Raw genomic sequence first — 21,024 nt, forward strand, 5'->3', positions numbered from 1 at the left:
TGCTCCCATTGAAATGTATACAGCCTATTTAAAATCTAAAACTTAAAATTGTCCATAGCCTGCTGTTGTTACCACTGACCTGTTTGAAATGGAACGAGAGAAGCTGCTTATTTTGTCATATGTGCCAAGATTGAACCCAGGAGCCACATTCAGGTAAAAGTGAAAGAACAAATGATCCGTTAATAAAGGATAATGTTGATCAGTGTTTCAATATTTATATCTTTTATTAGATTTACATTTGGTTTGGTTATTTGCCTTTCGGTTGAAAGTACACTGAGAGAGGACTTTTTGTTAGTGATCTTAATAATATTTTTTTCATATTAATGTAATTTTTTTAATCTAATTGAATACAATCTGTGTATGATTGTCAGTCCAAAGAGGAAGAGGGGAAAGAGGGGAACGTGAGGAGAAAGTGCAAGGTCAGGAAGAACCAGATAAGGAAACAGACAGGGAGCAGTGACAGCAAAACAGAAACTGTTAAACTGCTTGAGAGAGTTGATCACCAAAAGTATTTACCAACTTCAAGGTGAGGCGACACAGGTTAAAATGAAAGGAATAAGTCTGCAGAGCCATAGTAGTATCTGCAGTAAAGATATTTTCATACATTGTACCATAGACAAAGTTGCCTCCAGTTTTATAATTTTTTTTATCAATAATTTGTACATTTGTACATTTCAAGGACTCTATTTTTGAAGTGTATTTATGTATCTGTATTATATTATACACACATATTAAAAGCAAATCTCTGTCCAAAAAATGCACTCAGTTTACTTCTTACTCACTATGAGCATCATTCATTATTCTCCTCAGTAATTAAGGTTAGGATGTGTGTTTTTGTGTTTTTTATTCCAATCCATTCTTTTTTTCTTCTTTTGTAGCATTTTAATAACCTTTATCAGATTTGATGGTTTTGTTACAGACTTTAAAAAAAGTGTTTTGCTTTTCTTTCACAAATGTGGGATTAAATTGTGTTAAAATGTACAAAACAGTGATGTCATGTTTTGTGACGAGGACCCAGGCACAGAGAGACTTGATGAATTTAACAATCTTATCATTTAATAAAGAAATTTGCAGACTTGCACAGAGATGGTAAAATTATGATGACTGACAGAAAGTCAGAGCTCTGTTGAGCCAACCATCGCTTTAACCTTAACTAGTAACAATTTCCTCCCATATTTACAGTGTAATCGGTGTAGGCTGCTGGGAGCTTCCTGTAACGCCATTAACTCGTATGTTTATACACCTCTGCATTTAATTATTAGTTATTAATCTCTGGGTCGCTTCCACAGCATGTCTTTGTTCTGTCTTCCTCCTCTCTAATTGCATGCAGCAGATGGCCCCGCCCCTCCCTGAGTCTGGTTCTGCCGGAGGTTTCTTCCTGTTAAAAGGGAGTTTTTCCTTCCCACTGTCACCAAAGTGCTGCTCATAGGGGGTGGGGGAGCATCCGATTGTTGTTCGTTTTTCCTGTATTATTGTCGGGTCTTTACTTTTTACAATATAAACTGCCTTGAGGCAATTGTTGTAATTCAGTGCTACATAAATAAAATTGAATATTGATTCCATAAATTCCATACGTTTCCACAATAAAATACCCCACAAGACATTACATTTTGTCTGAATTTTTTATTGAAAGCACACAGCTGACAACCCTGTTTAAAGCCCATAAATATGAAACACTTAGTACAGTTTTAGTGACAATATTTCAAAGATACATTCTTAACCCTGCCACCAAGTTAAAGAAATTAAAGATCGAACTTTTCAGCATCAAACATTTATGTGGCTGGCTGTGATGATGGTAATATGAGTCCATGTATTCATGCCAGATATGCATAAGAACATTAATGCATGGTGTATTTGGGACTCGTAGGTAAAACACATAGTAACTGAGGGTCACCACAACATTAAAGTGAGAATATAAGTATATATTAAAAGCTAAGAAGACCAGTCAAAACAGATCTTTTTAGAATGAAAATCAAAAACGTATCTTTTAAAGCCCGCTGTTCTTGCCCGATACCAATGCACCAAACTCCTGGATGGAGATTTCTTTATTTAAGTACTGCTGAAGCTGGCGGTTTGTGATGTGTCCAAGGCTCAGTGCATCATCGATGGAGAACTTCTTTCCTGACTTTCTGTCATGAAGCACGGAGGATTCTCCCTGCGGCCCTTTGACTGAGATCTCTTCCCAGTCACACTCCTGGCTCTGCAGGTTGACAAACATCTTCCAGTCGATCAGCCCTAGTTTGTAGGCTTCCTCTGGTCGCATCTCCTTGCCTGTATCTGGGTCGATGACGACAATAGACCTGCGGAGATGGCTTTCCCTCTGTTCCCTCTTCATCCTCACAGCTGCCAGGTTCTTTTTAAGCTTCTCTATCTCCTCATCCTTCTGGTTTGTTACAGCCCTCAGCTCTGCCAATTCCTTCTGTAGTGAATCAAGCCTCAACTCCAAGTTCTTTGAATCCTCTCTTGGCGCAGACTCTGTAATAAGCCGAGTCTCTTTGCTTGTGATCTCAATCTCTGACCGAAGCTTGCGAATCTCATTTTGCAGCCTTTGGTTTTCCTGCTGCAATCGGCTACTTTCATCACGGATGTAGTCCAATTCTTTGGTAGACTTGGTGTTAGAAAACTCCATATCAGAGAGCCTGGAAGTGAGGGTGGATAGTTCTTGGTCAAGTTCTCGCCTTCTCCTTTTCTCTTCTTCCAGAGTTATCTTTAGGTTCTCAATCTCAATCTCTGCCTCTGGATCCCGTTCAACCTGGACTTTCTCAGTGCGGACAACCCTTTCCTTCACATCTACCTTTTCCAGGGTGATCTGCTGCTGAATAAGGACATTCAACTCTTTCTCAAGGAGGGTGTGTTTGTGACGCTCTTCATCAAGTTGTAGTTTGAGGATGGAGTGTTCCTTCTCCTGTTGAGGATCCTGCTGCAGAACCACCTTTTGTTTGACTGTCACCTTTTCACGATTTTCTTTGTCACGGATCTCTAGCTCATTAAGTCTCACCCGAAGCCGCTGGATCTCTAGTTCTGCATCACGCCTTGCCCTGCGCTCTCGCTCCAGTTCTTCCAGCTGCATGTCCAGGTCAGTCTTCTGTCTCTCCAATTGGTAGAGCTCTGTTTTTAGGCTTTCCTTCTGTTTTTGCTCATTGTTGATGTTCTGTAAGAAGCTGTCACACTCTGACTTAAGGAGAGGATCCTCTTCCATCTTGACCACTTCTTCCTGAATAATCTTCTCACGAACCTGAGACAAATCCATCTTTCTTAGTCTAATTCTTTCTTCTTGTTCTGTCCGCTCTCGCTCAAGGTCCAGGCGTTTCTGCTGTTCATCAGCCAGCTTCCTCTTTAGCATTTCAATTTCTTCCTTAGTCTTTGGATCTTCTCTGTACTGCTTCACTTCATTGATAATCTCTCTGGTCTGCACTTGGGGTTTGGTATTCTTCCATCTTTCGATTTCATCTCGAAGCTGGCGGATTTCTAGCTCAGATTTCTCAGTCTGGTGGCTTTTATCTACAATTTCATTGCGAAGTCTCTCCAGCTCTCTTTCAGTTTGTGGATCTATCTTATATTTGATTACTTCTTTGATGATCTCTTTAACTTCCACTTGAGGCCCTCTGTTCTTGAGCATGGCCAGCTCATCCTCCAGAGATCTCAACTGGAACTCTGCATCTTTATACCGCCTCTGATGCTCTACAAGTTCAAGACGGAGATTGGCCACTTCGTTCTCAGCCTTGGGATCGGGCCGGACAATCTCTCGTACTTTCTCTTGAATCACAACCTTAGACTTGTCCTCCTCCAGGCTTGCAATTTTCCTCTGGAGGTCAGTCTTTTCCCGCTGTGATGATCTTCTTTTGGCCTTCTCATCTTCGTACTGCCTCCTAAGGTTTTCTACCTCTCTCTCAAAGGCAGTATCCTTCTCAACTTTCAGCACTTCCTTGATGGAAATCTTTTCCTCAGCCATTGATTTCTCCTTCTCCAGTCTTCGAAGCTTTTCTTGAAGAAATTGCAACTCATCCTCCAGCTGCCTCCTGCTTTCTATTTCCTTCTCTTTCCTGTCAAGCAGCACCCTGTACTCACTTTCCAGTTGGGGGTCATTCTGGACTTTGATCACCTCCTCTTCAGTGATTACCTCCTGTTCCTTGCTCTTCTCCTCAGCCAGGAGTGTCACATGTTTTTGGATCTCAATGAGCTCGTTGTCTTTAATCAGCCTCTGCCTTTTTAGCTCTTCCAGCTCCTCCCGAAGCTTTCGGACCGCCTCCTCCTGACCACGGTCTCTTTCTATACGCAAGACCTCCTTCACTGTGTACTGCTGTGCCCCTTCTTTGACCTCTGTCTCAAGGCCACGCAGCTTCAACTTTAGTACCTCAAGGTCATTCTCCAGGACGTGGGTAGTGCGGCGCTCCTCTGACAACTTCTGCTGGACTTTGTAGAGTTCCTCATCCAGCTGGGGGTCTGGAACCTTTTTAATTAGCTCCTTCTTAACAATCGTATCCTGGGGCTTTTGTCCTTCAAGCATATAAATGTCAGTCTGAATCGTCTCTATTTCTTTTTCTAGTTGCTCCCGCCTATGGATCTCATCTTCTAGCTGTTTTCTTATTCTCCACGGCTCCTCACCAGGGGCACTGGCTTGGACCGACTTGACATTTGTAACTTGGATAGTCTCAGATTGCTATAGAAAGAAAATGATCATTATTATTACTGTAGTTTTAATGTTTATGTAGCAATGCTATGTAAAATAGTTTACCTGGCTCAGAAGACTGCTGGCAAACTCCAGATTCTGCAGTCTTTGCTTATTTACAGCATTCACCTCAGTAAACTTTGCCTCGATAGCTGCTTCCTGCAAACGATAAAATAACATGTAATGAAAATCACATACAGTAACTTCTGTAGGGGTTTTTGGCTTATGCCCTTAAGCTGATGATTGTGGTCGTTAATTTGCACGAGTCTGTGTCAAGAAGCATCTCTTTTCCTGTAGATACCTTTTGTCCATAGACAGTATAAAATATTGATGTTGCTTCTGGCCAGTGTCAAAGTGCCTCAACAATGCCCTCTATTTGTACGTAAATATTGGCCACACCATGAATGGATGATTATCTGTGCAGCTTGTGATTGACATGTCAATGAGGAAATGGATTCTCAGTCAGACGTGACCCTCCTTATCACATCTGTCTTTCTTTTTTTTAAACCAAGATGGCAATAGTGAAAAAATCATCTTGAGGAAACCAATGGATGCCACAGCAGCAATGGCAATCTTATATACTGTCTACATGGAGAGAAATGTTCCCCAAAGGGGTTGCAAATACGATATGATCCACAAGTGTAAACGTGATTTACAAATGTGTACGATAATTTTGTGAACCTCTTGAGGACTCGCACGAGTCTGCTACGTTTGACCATCGAACAATTTTACAAATGCGTACATACAAACATAAATACATTCTGATCATTTACACACAGCGTCTTGAATCCGATGATTTTACTTTTCGACAACCTTGCTATGCGTACAAATGTCTAAAAACTACACTTAACATCTCTCTCACTCACTTACAAACCCTTAAATGCACGTGGATGAATGGCCTGAGACACACAGATGCCAACTTGGGGTTTTGAGACAAGTTGAACGCTGCCAGATCCACAAATGGAAAATGCATTCAAGTCCCAGTGTAAAACATCTTGGCTCCCACTGTAAATACACCCCCCCCCCCACCCGCCCTAAATAACCTTTACCAGAAAACATTACTAATTACAGACACTACAGAGTAGCCTATAAAGATATGGGTCACAGTCCAAAGACATGCAGTTAGTGGGGTTTGGTTAATTGGTAATTCTAAATTGCCCACAGGTGTGAATGTGAGTGCGAATGGTTGTCCGTCTCTGTGTTGGCCCTGTGATAGACTGGTGACCTGTCCAGGGTCTACCTGCCTCTCGCCCTATGGTAGCTGGGATAGGCTCCACCCTCCCACGACCCTAACAAAGAGGAGACTAGATGGATGGATATAATCCAGGTAAGTGGAACACTTTGACGTTAATCATAACCATCTCACCGTTCTCTAATCCTGAACATTTCGGATTGTGCAGGCTACTGTGTAGTGTTTGTTATTGGTAAATCTGTGTTTTCTAGTATTTAATAACACAATGCCAGCAGATCAGCTGATCTTAATGCAGGCCTACAGCTCAGCTCACGCTGTAGGCTGGGATTCAATTATCACATTTATTACAGGGCACATTATTTAAGCTACTTTAGCATCGTCTATCACCAGCTCCTTGTTTTGTGATGCCATCCATCCATTCGCTTCCACTTATCCTTTTCAGGGTCGTGGGGGTTGCTGGAGCCTAGAGGCGGGGTACATCCTGGACAGGTCGCCAGTCTGTCGCAGGGCCAACACACAGGGACAGACAACCATTCACACTCACATTCACTCCTATGTGCAATTTGGATTAACCAACTAACCTATCCCCACTAACTGCATGTCTTTGGACGGTGGGAGGAAGCCGGAGTACCCGGAGGGAACCCACACAAACACGGGGAGAACATGCAAACTCCACACAGAAAACGTGATGTTGGAATTGAACTCAGGACCTTCTTGCTGTGCAGCAACAGTGCTAACCACTGTGCTGCCCTGTTTTGTGCTGCATCTAACATAATGAGTTTCATGTCTCCTCACTGATAGCTGCTCTGTTCTGTGCTGGGGTCTTGCTGCTCACCAATGCTTGCAAATATATATATATGACTGCAACGCAAATATCAAATGTTGTTTTGATGTTTGTGGCTGAACTCAGGTTGTCTAAACAACCCGATAACTGCGTCATCAGGGTAATCTCAGCGTTTGTTTGAGAGTACCAGAGAAAACTGTGTAGTTTGAAATGCATCCAATGAAAGACTGGAACATCTGAGGTCATGATTCTTTCATGATGTATCAGGTTCTCTTGCTTTTGTTTATTCATTGTTTAAATTTGTATCCCAGCTGAAAATGAGCTCTGAGCTAGAAGACTTGTGTTGGTCATAGCAGTTAGCAACATGTTTAAACTGTGCTTCACCGTGCATGCTGTGCCTCACCTCTGCCTTGACTGTTGCTGCAGGTGATTCCAATCTGCTCCTCTTGTATGTCTGAGGTACAAGTCCATCCTCAAGATCAAGGATAGATTTGAACTTCTCAGCTTCAGTCTCATAGTCCTGAAGAGTGAATCAGTAAACCACCATCAAACCGTTAACTTTTCTAAAAGATCACATGATAAAGAAAATCAATGGAGAAAAACTGACTTTGACAGCTTGCTGGTACAGCTGGGCGTTTTTGGAGACATTGTTTAAATCAGACTCCTTCCTCGCTAGATCAGAAAGCAGGTTCTGTAGAAAAGAGCAGAGGTAAGTGCCACGAACATTCACGTGTAACGAGAAATATGCAGAATTATCGCTCAGCATTCGTACCCTCTGATTTCTCAGCTTCGTTTCCACTTGATTTGGGTCATCAGTGTCACGGGGCTCGTAATTTGGAACACGAGAGAGCCAGCTGTTCAAATTGTCATAATCATTGCGGTAGTTTTTGTACGCCATCTTGGCTCTCTGCAAGCTTTGAGCCCTGCACAAACAAACAAACCAAAACATATCATCAGAGATCGTCTTTACATATGAAAAGACCTTCTGTGCTTCAGGGACCCTGATGGTCACGAGCCAAAAAGCGTTGGTCAGGTAAGAAAGTCTCCATGCACCTTGGGTAGGTGATGTTGTGGTAGAAATGTCTGGCTGTCGATGACGTCCTGTGCTGTATAGGGCTGCCACGATTAGTCGACTATTAAAATCGTCGACGACTGATTTAATAGTCGACGCGTCGTTTGAAGCTTTGTAAGATCACAAAAGACGCAGGAATAAGTAGTAGGATTTAAGAGTGTAATAACGGACTGAAACAGAAGATGGCAGCACTGCATGTACAAGGATGCCAGCTGCCGTTAAACCCCGAAGAAGAAGAAGCTGTGTCCCAGAATTCATAGCGCCGCCCAGCTCAGTTTCCAACAATGGCGGCAGCTAGTTAGTTTTAATATTACTCTTATTATTCTTTCTGGGTCACAAAATAAACGTTTAACATATTTTCAGGCGAGAATGTAGCTGTGTAAACCTCAAATATCTGCTCAGTTTATCAAGACACCACATATTTTCAAAAGCGCTCCGACGTTTTCAGAGACGTCTGTTAGCCACTAGCTCGATAGCTAGCCGGGGGCTAGGCTAACTAGAGCCGTGAGAACACGGCTAAGAACTCCCGGCTAATCGTTTTCAAACCCACCGCTGTCTTTCGCTACTCAGGTTAAACATGATATATAAGTCACTTAGATAACTTAAAATGTTATTGTTTGGCTTTTTTCAGTATTTTATTTGTTCCTGAGTAAATTGGTTTGGCTGAGATTAAAGTTATAGTTTTTACACAGCTGAATAAACGTCAAGCAGACAGCTGATTATCAGAAGTGTGAGATGCTGGAGAATTTACTCCGGTGTCCTGTTATATTTTAGATAGCAAGGAGTTTATTAAACTTCACCGAAACAATCTGCAAATTTCATTAAAATTTAATAAACTATCATCTTGTCTTTATTTTTAGTTAGCACATACCTTAAACACTTAAAGCTGTAAGCTAATGATAGTTATATAAGAGCAGATGCTGCTGGTGCAATAAGCTGTATGTTTTACGTCCAATGGATGATGATCTGATTAGTCGACTATCAAAATAATCGTTTGTGGCAGCCCTAGTGTTGTATATACTTTACATATTACTGACGTGCTTTCCTGCCCAGTCTAACAACTCACCTCGAGTCCGTCTGCTGGTTGAGGTTATTGTATCTCTTGTTGAGTCTCAGGACATCAGCTTCCTGCCTCTCGATGTCAGGGCAGTGCTCTTGGAACTTGTTGGCCATGTTCTCACAGCTGCTCTTGGCCAGACGCAGGTTCTGCTCCGTGTCAGAGATCAGTGTCCTCTGTGACCGCAGGTCCGCTCCGATATCCTGCCAGGGCAGCAAAAGACAAACGGCTTGAGACAACCTACAGCAAACAGACACGTCGCCTGTCTGTGAACGTGTGGCAATTTGGACACAAAGGAACATAAACTGAAACAGTAACAACAATTTTCAGTTCAGTTTATATAAAATAAATTCTGTTCTGATGTAAAATCATCTTACTGCAAGTTCCCGCTGGGTTTTCTCCACTGAAGAGACGTCAGCAGGAGCAACCTCCTCCCTGGCCAGCTTGTTCTCGTAGGTGGAGAGGAAGGTTTTTCCATTTTGCAGAGATGACTCGAGCTGGTTGGAATTCTTCAGCCTAAAGCAAAGTTCAGAAATGCCTGTCACTGAGCACACTGAAAACATGCTGCTGCACTGATGATCAGGTCACATACTTCTCCTGAGAGCCCTGAAGAAGCTGCTCCACCTTGGTGTACTTCTTGTTGGCCTCATCCACCTTGCCGTGAAGTTGAGATGTGCTGGCACAACTTGGGTTTGAGACCAAGAAGCTCTGTGCTTCCTGCACTTTAGAAGACTTCTCTGGTTCAATCCTTCTGACAGCAGCAGCGATGTCCTGCAGAGAAACGTGTGCTGGTGAGGTGCACAGTGCAAACACACTCTTTGCTTGGTGGCTAAACTGAGCAGAGAGAAGCAGCTTTAATATCAAACCAAAGAACAGAGCGGACGTTCTTACTTTCATGTCCTGCAGGCGGTCAGTACTGTCCTGCAGTGACCTGTTCTGTTCCAGCGGAGGGCGCACTCGAGCGTAGATGGATTTCTCCTGTTTGTCCAGGTCACTGACGACCTTATCCAGACCGGCCATCAGCTGGCGGCACTGCTGTTCCTGTTTGTCTGAGGCTACATGCAGCAGCGTGAGAGGGCAGGAAAACATGTTCATCACACGCACACTTGATCTGAAATCTTCCAGCCAGCAGCACGTTTAGATTTATAGTTTTCATGCTTCATGGTTATGAAACTCAAAATTTCAACTTAATGAGCATCTTGAAGTTTTGAGTTACTTCTGAGTAACTCAAGAACCCAAAGTTTTGACTAACAGATGGAAAAGAGGCAGAAACAACAGTTTATATCAGCATGTCTATTCTGTGTGTGTCCTTTTTGTATGTAGCCTGCTCAGATTTACTGTGTGTGAGAAAAACAAACATGTCATAGAAGAAACAAGGCGAACACAAAGCATCTGGATCGCTCCACTCTGTCCTGTTTTTCTGAGAAAGAAATCATCCAAACGACACGAGAACTGAAACATCAGTCAGGTCTGATGCAGCGATGAATCTTTTGGTTCAAATTATTATTGTATGTAGAGAGGAGAGAGAACAGCTTCAAGAAGCCTGCAGAACTGTTCCTGAAGATGCTTAGAAAGCTGAGAGCTCAGGCTGTGCTCAGCGGTGGTCACACCAAATATTTCTACAAACTGTCTGTTTGCACGTTTCTCATGATCCTCTGTCCTAATCATGAAGAAACAAAGGCTCAACGTCATCTTATTATTTGGGAAAAACTGAACATATTTTTGCTAAAGAAGTTTCACTAACACAGTTGCTTGAATAGAAAAAACAGAGCATGTTGCGGTTATCCGAGTTTCCTGGTGTTCTTTCCTCTAAGAACAGAGCAGCCTTTTACCTGAAGGGAAGCGGAGCAGTTGCTGTAACTAACAGAGAAGTTTTTCTTGTGTTTATATTTGTAAGTTTCCTTTAATTGTGGAACTTTGTTTTGTAATTGGTGGTAGCGGAAGTAACGTGCAGCACGGACTGAGTTTGTGGTGACACAAGAGCAGAGAAGCATGTATACGGATTATCCATTGTTTAAATGTCCCGGTAGTCGAAAAGGAGGCAGAGCTGTTGAGAAATGCTAGGAGCTAACTGGGCGCTAACCGTATCATTCAAATATATTGAATGTCGCAATGTTGGCAAAGAGAGGAAGTGACGTAAGATTTGCGCATGCGATGTACCGATCGGGTTTCCGGTACGGATCGGGTAGTGACACACTTGGGGCCTTTCTCAATATGCGTACTTGTGCGTACTTGCGTTCTCGTGTACTCGTGATACGTCATCAGTCGGAAACCAAGTACTGTTCCAATTCGAAGTACGCATCAAGCCGAGAACGCGAAAAAGTCCCGGATGTGTTCTCGCTCCGCCCGTTTTATCGAGCATGCATCGGTGGTGACTTGTGTGGACTTGGTACAGCTAAATATCCCAGAATGCATTTCGTCCAAAACTCAAACGCGGCAATGGCGGACGAACGGGGCTAAAAACTTTTAAATATTACTCTTTCTGGGTCACAAAATAAACTTTTAAGTTCTTTTCAAGCGAGAATGTAGCTGCGTAAACTTCAAATATCTGCTTGATTTATCAAGATATCATATATTTCCAAACACGCTCCGACGTTTTCGGAGACGTCTGTGACCCGCCAGCTCCATAGCAGACAGCGAGGTCGAGGATTATTACAGCCGGCGAGAACAGCGGACTCCCGGCACATCGTTTTCAACCCCCCCGCGGTCTTTTTGCTACGTAGGTTAAACAAACCCCAGCAGCTGTCTATTGTATTGAGTGTCCACTAAAATAAAAATAAAAGCGTTCTAACATCTCACCTGCTTGTTTTTATTAAGGTATGTACACGTATGTACATGTACACTATTTTTATTAATAGAGATTTCACTACTGAGGTTAAACATGATATATAAGTCACTTAGATCACTTCTAAATGTTAATGTTTGGTTTATTTCAGTGTTTTATTTGTTCCTGAGTAAACCGGTTTGGCTGTGATTAAAGTTAAGCTTCATAACATATTACTCACAGTTAAATTAAGGACGGCAGTAAAAGCTCCGGACCTGTGACATCATCAAGTACGCTGGCGTTCCAATTGTACAAATCGCGAGTCCGTACTCGCGTTCTCGGCGAGTCCGTACTCCCGTGTGTTCTCGGCGAGTACGTACTCACTGAGAACGCGAGTACGTACTCACGTACTTGAGAATTGAGAAAGGGCCTGTGGCTGTATTCCAATTCAGGGTCTGCAGCCTTAAAGGCCGCATTTTAAGGCCGATTACGTCACAGCGACGCGACGAAGGCTGTCCCAATTCAAAGGCTGCTCGAAATGCGGCCCTCAAATGCGTCCTTCATTTCCCTGAATTTTAAGGACGTGGCGGTGTAGACTTCGTGGCCCAACATATCCCAGAATGCATAGCGCGGCGGTGGGTGTGGATAATTTTGCAGAAAAAAACGGCGGATGAGGGGCGGCCGAAGAGTAAACTTTAAGTAAGTACTGAATATTATGTCACTTATTTATGTGCAAATGTTTAATAACGAAGATCATTAAAACATTCCTGTTGGCCACATGTCGGCAAAGTCATGTGACATTAGTGACGTTTGTACTAACTTGGTTTTAAAGCCTTTACTTTAAAATATACGCCGTTCAATAGCTGAGCTTAATCAGAGAATGATCAAAGTCCATGTAGAAACAAACAAATGAACAAACGATTTTCTCCTTCATTTCTGTCAAACAAAGCTGTATGAAACGTTTCCAGCTGTTAGTATCATGGTTGCTAGGCAACCTGGGCAGCGCGACGGAGGCTAGACCGTCCCATTTCACAAGCCTCGCACTTCCGGCCTTAGCGGTCTTTGAGTACGCGGCCCTTGAGGATCGTTGAGGCTGCAGATCCTGTGAGTTCTGCTGCATCGTCCTACTGCTTTAAACTGGACTTAAGTTTTAAAGAACACATAAGTTAAGTTAAATTAAACCCAGTTGTGGACTTACCGTTGAGAGGAGTAGCGGCTCGCGCGAAGAACGGACTTTCTCCCGTTTGGCTACAGCAGGCAATGAGGTGTGTTCAGGGTGCCTCTGTTAATTTCAGTTTCAATGAAAGTGCCATAAAAGGGCATTTATGTGTCTATACCTTTGTTGTTTGGATTTACTGTGATAAGAGTTATTGTAAACATGTTGCTTATTGTAATTGTTTTGTTTGGGTAGTTCTCACGATGATGATGATGACGACGCTGAGTGATCTTGTCGCCTAACATTGAATAAATCATCTGTAAACAAGAACTTGTCCGCGTGGTGGCTGACGGGAGCTACAGTTGCATATGTTTGATTGTACTGGCAGCAAACAGTGTGAGTCAGAGGCACCAGCACACTGGTTATACTGGAAATCAGCTGGTCTGTCATAACCAACTAACTTGGCTACTTATGGTGCTGATATATTATTGTGCGTGTACCTGTAGCGGTTGCAGCTCCGCTCGTCTTCTTCAGCTCGTCCAGGCGTTTCTGCAGAGTTCCCTTGGTGGCTGCCATCTTCTGTTTGATAGCTTTCTGCTGTCCGCTCAGGCTGCAGCACACACACACACACTGTTACAGCTGTACATGCCCTCATTGGAGTTTACAAAGTCCTTTGTACACACTCACTTGTCGGCGACGGCCACAGCCTCCGGGTCGGTGGGGGGGAACAGGAAGCAGATGCCCGGGGCGGCGATCTTGTGTCCGGCCGCGTCCTTCACGTCCCATTTGGAACCATTTTGCCGCAGGAGAGTGTACCTCTCCCCCCGCACGATCTGACCCTGCACGTGGAAACAGTTAGAGCGCGTCACCGGATCACGCCGCTATCGTCTCAGCATTAAGTGTGAAGGACAAGTACGTACGTCATCGGTGTCAAATTCACACAGAGCCTCGACGGGGATCAGCTTCTGGGGCGTTTCCCTGCGGTACTTCAGAGGCAGCACCTGAAGGCCGCGCTTCTGGAGGGCCTTAACCCGCTCGTCAAAGTTCTCGATGGCCTTGGCTTCATCCTGCACGCAAGAAACGCACAAGCGTGTCGTCACCGTACGCGTCAGTGATGCTATCAGCTATGGTCTATGTCAGGGGTGGGCAATCTCAGTCCATGAGGGCCGGGGTCCTGCAGGTTTTAGATCTTTAGAAGACACCTGAATCACATGATTAGTTCGTTACCAGGCCTCTGGAGAACTTCAGGACATGTTGAGGAGCTAATTTAGCCGTTTAAATTAGCTGTGTTGGCTCAAGGACACGTCTAAAACCTGCAGGGCACTGGCCCTCGAGGCCTGGAGTTGCCCACCCCTGGTCTACGTGCAGATAAAAGCACTCACGTCCAGCTCCCTGATCAGGCCCTCCATCTGATACATGTCTTTGAACTCGGGGTTGTACTTCTGGTTGATCTCCGTGTCCAGACGCTTCAGCAGGTCCTGAGTGTCGCGCGCCTCCTTGTGGAACTGCAGACACACACAGATGAGCTTCACTCTTTAAATGCGTCTGTGTGCACGTCACCTGTCACACTGACCTTGTGGTACTCGTCCATGTGTTTGAGGTGGTTCTCCTCACAGATGAGCAGGTTCAGGTGCTCCTTCCAGTCAGCGTGGACTGCTTCCATATGAGCCTGACAACAACGTGGTCATTATAGAGATGTGCGGCAGAGTTAATCATGAAACAATCAGAAGCACCAGTGTGGCTTCTTCCCCCTTTTTACATCTATCTGAAGGATCAGCGTCTTACGTTACATAACAGACTGAGATAACAAGTGGAAGCAGCTCGTATGCCAACTGGGTCCAACCCACAAACAGCACATCATCCGTCTGCTGTGTGAGGACTGAAAAGCGCCTTAAGCCCCGCTGTCTTTAAAACATAACCCTGCTCTACCGCAGATCCCCGTGGACCCGGAGCCCAGGCGGGACCGCGCCATGAAAGTTAAACGTGATGGTCGGTACCTCCAGAACATTCTTCCCTGGATGGTCGGAGGCAATCAGCTTTTCTCCATCGTCGTTCAGCTTGGTGATGGTGCCCTCCTTGGACTCCAGACACTTACTGATGAAATTCTGTTGGTTGAGACAGATTTGCTGAGCGAGCTGAGCTTGTTTCGCTCGCCGTGTACGTGTGCGAGCTCCACAGTTACCTCGTACTGCCTCTGCCGGGCAGGGTAGTCCAGGTTGTTGTCGCTCCAGTCGTATTTGATCCTCTCCTCTGCCTGCTGGTCCATCCAGTACAGCTCGTTGGTGCAGCGCTGCATGTAGTCGCGCAGGCTCGTCAGGTGGCGCTGTCGAGCGCCGGAGTTAGCCTAGCCGAGGGAACAGGAAGCTTAGTCACCAGCTTTATTTGAGCTTTTTACGAGCGCCTGAACGAGTCAAGGACAGTTTTGTTCGGGTTTGAATTCAAACGATGTGATTCTGTGTTTCAACATAATTAGCATGAACCTGATGAGTGGCCTTTCCAGCCTGTGTGGATGATAACAACATGTGCTACAGTTCACTTGTTATTAATCTTTTCAAAAACTAGGTGCTGAAAAGATTTCATGTAGTAAAATCAAGTTCTTGAGTTTTTAACAAATTCATGTTTTTGCTAAAGAGAAAAGCCTTCAACAGAGACCCGGCTGCAGCACGACTGTCAGCTAGGGCTGGTTTAGATTATCGATTTATCGATTAAAATCGATTCTAGCTTGGATAACGTGATATCGATTCATTAAAATCCTGAATCGATTTTTTAATATAAATTTATTTTGCCCGAAACGCCAGAATCTCAGGTTCAACCTCACAAACAACCATCAAACAGCTGAAACAGTAACTGAGAGCAGGAACACGGCTTCTGCACAGAGACGTGAACACAAAGCTCGACCCGCCGACGCATCAGAATCAGTGAGATGTGACTTTCTCACCGACGGCACGCACAGGGACACGCCGTCGGGGCTGAAAGCCGACAGCTCGCTGACTCTGATGCGTCGGCGGGTCCGCGGTTTGTGTTTACGTCTTTTTTGCGCCAATTCTGAAGCTGCAGGTTTGATCTCTCCAAACAATATTGACCGAACCAGCAGCAAAAGAAGATCCAAACTACGCTTCACATAAACATCGTCATGAATTCACTCTGACTTTTGCTGTTTTGCTTCCACCAGGATGAAATCACACTTCATGCACAGCTCTCTCTCTCTCTCTCTCTCTCTCTAAATCGATAATAAAAACACATCTCTACTCATTACCCAGCAGTCCACGGTGTCCACAGCTGCTTTTTGTTGTTGTTTTTTTCTTACTTCCGACAACAAAGCCTCATTTCTGCTGTTCAATACTGAACAAATTAAAACTTTTAAAATTATGCAAAACTGCAAAATGCTTCGTGGCGTCTCTAATCAAACCTCTGTAACTTTGCTCTGCTTCACTTCAGCAGCATCAGGTCATGTTTATATGTTGATTCATGCTGCTGCACAATATTTTTAAGGTCATCTGCTATAAAAATACAGAACAGGAAATCTCCTTCATGTTTTTCTGTTTTATCCTCAGTGACTTTGACACAAAGGAATCTGCTGTGATGCTCACACCTCTGATAAAGTCTCACAAGTGTCAGCTTTCTTTTTATAGATATACAAATATAGATATGTATTGATAAGTGATCAGAATTATAATATTTCTGACTGTCTGAGGCAAAATTTTTGGATTGAATCGATTCAGGAATCAGTGACGACACCCAGCCCTACTGTCAGCCGGCTGGATGCTGTGTGCCGCACTCACCATGGATCACAGTGAAACTACACAAAAGCGCACATATATCACACACACAGAAACAAACACTTACCAGCAGTTTGTTGTACTTTTCCTGAAGGCTGCTGACGTATTCCTGCAGAGCAGAGCAGACACACACACAGGCTCAGCGAGGGACCGACACAGGACAGCAAACTGTGCAAACCTGTGATTGTGACATCACGTCACCTTGTCTCCGCTGGCAGAGATGTGAGGAGCCAGAGCCTCCACCTCACTGTGGAAGATGTTGTGCTCCTCCACCTCGTTCTCCACAGAGGGCAGGTCCTGGCCAAAGCCCTTGTTTTGCAGGTTGTCCTGGGCAGAGAGACACGTGTGGATGAATGAAACTTTTCTGAAATGAAACATCTAAAAAGCGTCTAACACCCTCTGCAGACATGTGATGTGAAATGTCTGTCATGCAGGAATACTTTTATTGTGTTCACCTGTGCAGTGTGCAAACAAACACCTGATTGTTTAAGCAGGACTAACCCACAGTGACCTGCAGCCCTTCATGCTGGGCCACCACCTGCTGCTGTAAGCACCGTGCACACAGCTAAGCTCGTGTTGCCTCAGTAACTGAACGTTTCTCAGTTGTTGCAGTGACACAAAGGTAGACCTAACGAGGTCCTCTGTGCTGGACCTACAGCGAGCGCTGCACATGTTTGCTGTGCTTTTGTTTACCAGCTTTTCATCCATCATGTTGCCCCAGTTGATGGTGGGCTTGCCCTCGGTGCGGACCAGGTGGTAGATGTGGCCGTGCTCCTCTTTCAGCTTCATCACTCTGTCACGCAGTTGCTTCATGCTGAATACACAGAAACAAGAACAGGTAACAGAGGCAGCAGGTAACGGTAACCAGGTCTTCCTCAGGTCTTCATGGATATTGATGACTTCACATGAAGCTTTTGCTGTGTGCATCCTGCACTCGCAGGCACGACTACGGTGGTTTGCGTAGCATGAAACAGCGTTCACTCACTCCTGTGCTATCATCTCAGCCTGCGGGTGCTGAAGGCGTCGGGCGTTGACGACGTCTTCATCCAGGCCGCTCAGCAGCTCCAGAGAATTGAGGAGTCTCTTGTTGGTGTCTTCCTGATACAGGGGCTGCTTCCCCTCGTTGATCTTGCTCACATCCTGTGAGGAAAGAGTCGTGTGGAGTTAGACAAACACTGCCAGCCTGAATAGACAGAAGCTGAATGTATCACGACAGCGCCGTGGCTCTGAGCTCTAACGTGTGACTGCGGTGGTTTTATATGACGGCTAACGTGCTCCATGCTGAGATAAACTGTGGGCTATTTCTCAAAGAGGCTGATACATATTATAGCCGACAGCACACATGAGCGTTCCTGCAGCACCGTACCTTGTTGAGGTTCTGCTCCACATCGTAGATATTCTTTTCCACTTTGTCAGCCGTCTTCTGCAGCTTCTCGATCAGTGTGGCGAGTTCTGTGGTGGGAGCACTGACACACACAGACAGAATGACGTGAGGCTTTTCTGGATCCCTGTGAAGCAACTCTGACACTAGATGGAGCAGATATCATAATCACACAAGCTGAAAACAGTGGCTTCCTAACAAGCTCAACGCCTTCGATTATGAGCTGCAGAACAGCAGCTCGACGGCTTCAGAAACACAAAACACCAAGAACTGATCAGTCAGTGTTCAGCACTGCACCCCATCACTGAAGTACTACTGCAGGGTTAGTGCTGTAACCAGGCATCAGAGAAGTGCAAAACTAAACCAGCAGGTCTGACAAACTGGGAACCGTCACGAGTAGCAAAGAGTGCCGAGGCATGTAAAGTTCAAAGGTAGTCAGTCGAGCTCTGAATGGGGCTACAAAGGCAGGATACATGTATTGGACTTCTTTGCTGTGTTAGTTTCAACAGTGACACGTTTGTACAGAAACTGACATTGTGTTACTCGTGCAGGCACCAGGTGATCCAGGACCCAGCCGACCTTCTCAAGAGATTTAATTGTGGATTTCAGTGGAAAGCCTGAGCTGGAAGCAGCGAGGACTCTACAGTACCTGTGCTGTTCATCACACATAGTGATAATGAGTCATCATCATGTTTCCATCACACCTGGTGTCAGACAGGAATCAATGACCACTGACAATTTGGGTGAAAATGAGCGCAACTCACTACAGTACGACACAAACGTTCGCCACCACTGAACCACACAGGAAATCAATCCTGTGGTCATCTCCCTGCACAACTCCTCCATCACTGTAGCACACACACACAACAGTGCGACAGTTACACCTGTTTGTGCCTCGTCTACGGTGAAAATACCAAAATAGTTAATCTCTTCAATACTCTGGATGTTTATCATTGAGCCAATTCTTGTAACTTTGTAATAAATTGTATCATTTAGTTTAGTCCAGTCTGTTACTGTTGTTGTCTATAGTCACATCCTTTCCTGAAGGATCAATAAAGTGTGTTGCTGACTGTGAAGCTCCAACCTCACTGGATACGTTGCCAGTAGGAAACTCCCAGCTGACATCCTCCCTAAAATGGGGAAACTAGCCCAGCGAGTTTTTGTCACTCACACACACACACACACACACACACACACACACACACACACACACACACACACACACACACACACACACACACACCATTTGTTACATAAGCACGATGCAGTACTTTCACACCTGAGCTGATTTTCTCTTTAACACAAACAAGTCTGAACTGGTGCACAGTCGAGCTGTTCTGGCTCCTCCAATAAAAACAAACACCCAGCAGACTGAGGGGGGGGGGGGGGGGGGGGGGATTCTGACTGTAGTGTCAAACATGAAGAAAACGTCTCATCTACAACTTTACACACTCGTCTTCTAAACATCACAACAGCAAACACATGAGAACAAAGGAACATGAACTGTACTGTCTGCACCACTTGTTGCATAAAGCTTGTGTAGAAGTGGAAACTTGTTCTCATCGTGAATCCAGAACAGATGTGCGCTCGCCCTGCTGTGGTCAGATTACCCAACAGCAGCTCTGTGCTGCTCCAACAGTTTAACCTGCTCTGCTTTGTTTAGTGTTTCTGGATGGTGGGGGGGTCGCTGGCTTTAACGCCGTGCTCTCACTGCGGCTGTGTTCGTTCTGAAAAGGATCTGGCGCTCAACAAACTCACGTGTTTCCACAGGGAGCTGGTTACATCAGAACCAGAGCGCTCCAGCATTAGGTCACACAGGGTGTGGAAGCCTGCTGCTGCCACTACAGCATCGAGCCCTTTGCTCTGTGTGCACACTGAGATGTGCCGAGCATGTTGTTGACCAACTGGACGGCTGGTGGTCTGAGCCTCAGCTCCTCCACCTGTTCCAGCTCCGCCTTTACAGTCTCTGTTTGCTGGGCTTTGGCTTAAAACCTGCACACACCTACACCTGAACAGGAAGAGCAGCATGAAGAAGGGTGGAGCTGCATTACTCAGATTCCATTGCAATGTGTTGGTGGTTATCACAGGGCACGAGCGACTGTAATGAACGACGTGCACTAAGACGGCAGTGGAAAGCCAACAAATCCCTGTGCTGGTGTAAACACATGAACATGACCCACAACACCAAAACAAAACGTCCTTTGCTGCTGGCGCAGGTGTGGCAGCGGCACAAACATCTGTCACTGATACCTGCTGAAGGAGGATTTAACACCGTCACTTTATCACCTTCAGGTAACCCGGACAGCGGCAGTAAAACAGCTGAAGGGACTGGCCCTGGTGCGCTGACATGATGGGCGAGGCTGCGAGGAATTCCTCTCACATTGTGTTTCTAAGGAGGGCAGCAGAAAACTTATCGAACCAGTTACCGCAAACTATCCACGGCTTATCGGCCACACCCACTCTCCAGTTAATGCGCAAACTATGTAGCCTAACTCCGAGTTTCGGCCCTGCCCGTCTGACTGAGCTCACACAGACACCACCTCAGAACATCCATCAGGACACAACGATCCGAGCTGTGTTAAAGCTCCGCGGTCTTTCCATCTGCTGCTTGTTTAGCGCATGGCGCTGCGCTGCGCCAAGACCGCTCTGTGTGCACAAACAAGTAACACAACACGCGCATATAAACTCCGAGCCGGGCTCCCCCCGGTGTGATCATTTAACCATCCTTTTGTCTGAGCTGTGGCGTGAGTCCGCTGATCGTGTAGAAGTGAAATCACTACAAGGACAGATGAGGCTCGCGCGCCGCTCTGAAGGGCTCGAGCGCAGAGGAACGAGCTCCTACTTACGCCTGTTTCGGCTGCGTGATCGTGGTGGACTTGCTCTTCTTCTTCAGCATGATGAAGGTCACCTGTCAGCGGCTTTCCACAGAAACAGACCCAGCAGTACAGGTGAGTCTCGGCTGCGCGCGCTCGCTGCGTCGCTGTGTGTCAAAGTCAGATATGTCCACGCGCGCTTCTCACTGTCAGAGCGTGCCGTCCCAGCTCAGAGTAGCAGAGCCAATGAAGTCAGCGCGCGCAGCCTGACCTTCTACCTGTCAGCAGCCAGGGGTGGGAGGGTCCAAAGAGCGAGGCCCCGCCTCCATAGCCTCCCCCTCTCACACCCACGCAAAC

General features: G+C 45.4%; 1 protein-coding gene and 1 long non-coding RNA gene across 2 annotated transcripts; one reads left to right on the forward strand and one right to left on the reverse strand.

Moving 5' to 3' along the window:
- Positions 1–1,608: 1,608 nt before the first annotated feature.
- Positions 1,609–20,917, reverse strand: ppl (periplakin). Its single transcript, XM_085155595.1, has 22 exons — positions 20,701–20,917; positions 17,840–17,939; positions 17,459–17,613; positions 17,167–17,287; positions 16,675–16,800; positions 16,541–16,582; positions 14,877–15,038; positions 14,692–14,799; positions 14,268–14,363; positions 14,077–14,199; positions 13,615–13,761; positions 13,382–13,533; positions 13,195–13,304; positions 9,666–9,829; positions 9,367–9,545; positions 9,152–9,290; positions 8,784–8,977; positions 7,418–7,568; positions 7,253–7,336; positions 7,049–7,165; positions 4,736–4,828; positions 1,609–4,660 (listed from the first exon to the last, which is right to left on the reverse strand). The coding sequence occupies exons 1-22, from the start codon at positions 20,748–20,750 to the stop codon at positions 1,988–1,990; spliced, it is 5,286 nt and encodes a 1,761-aa protein (XP_085011721.1). The 5' UTR covers positions 20,751–20,917; the 3' UTR covers positions 1,609–1,987.
- Positions 10,774–15,873, forward strand: LOC146520846 (uncharacterized). The gene is made up of 2 exons (XR_014873568.1): positions 10,774–12,803; positions 12,950–15,873. It is a non-coding gene; the product is annotated as an uncharacterized LOC146520846 (long non-coding RNA).
- Positions 20,918–21,024: the final 107 nt, after the last annotated feature.

This window comes from Neolamprologus multifasciatus, chromosome 4, assembly GCF_963576455.1.
Source record: "Neolamprologus multifasciatus chromosome 4, fNeoMul1.2, whole genome shotgun sequence".
Classification (NCBI taxonomy): domain Eukaryota; kingdom Metazoa; phylum Chordata; class Actinopteri; order Cichliformes; family Cichlidae; genus Neolamprologus; species Neolamprologus multifasciatus.

Coding starts and splice junctions, on each gene's coding strand:
- ppl (XM_085155595.1), bottom strand. CDS start 20,750: ATGCTGAAGAAGAAGAGCAAGTCCACCACGATCACGCAGCCGAAACAG. Junction 9,830..13,194: donor CGGAGCTGCAACCGCTACAG/GTACACGCACAA, acceptor TGCTGCATGTAG/CCTCAGACAAACAGGAACAG. Junction 4,661..4,735: donor CCAGCAGTCTTCTGAGCCAG/GTAAACTATTTT, acceptor TTCTTTCTATAG/CAATCTGAGACTATCCAAGT.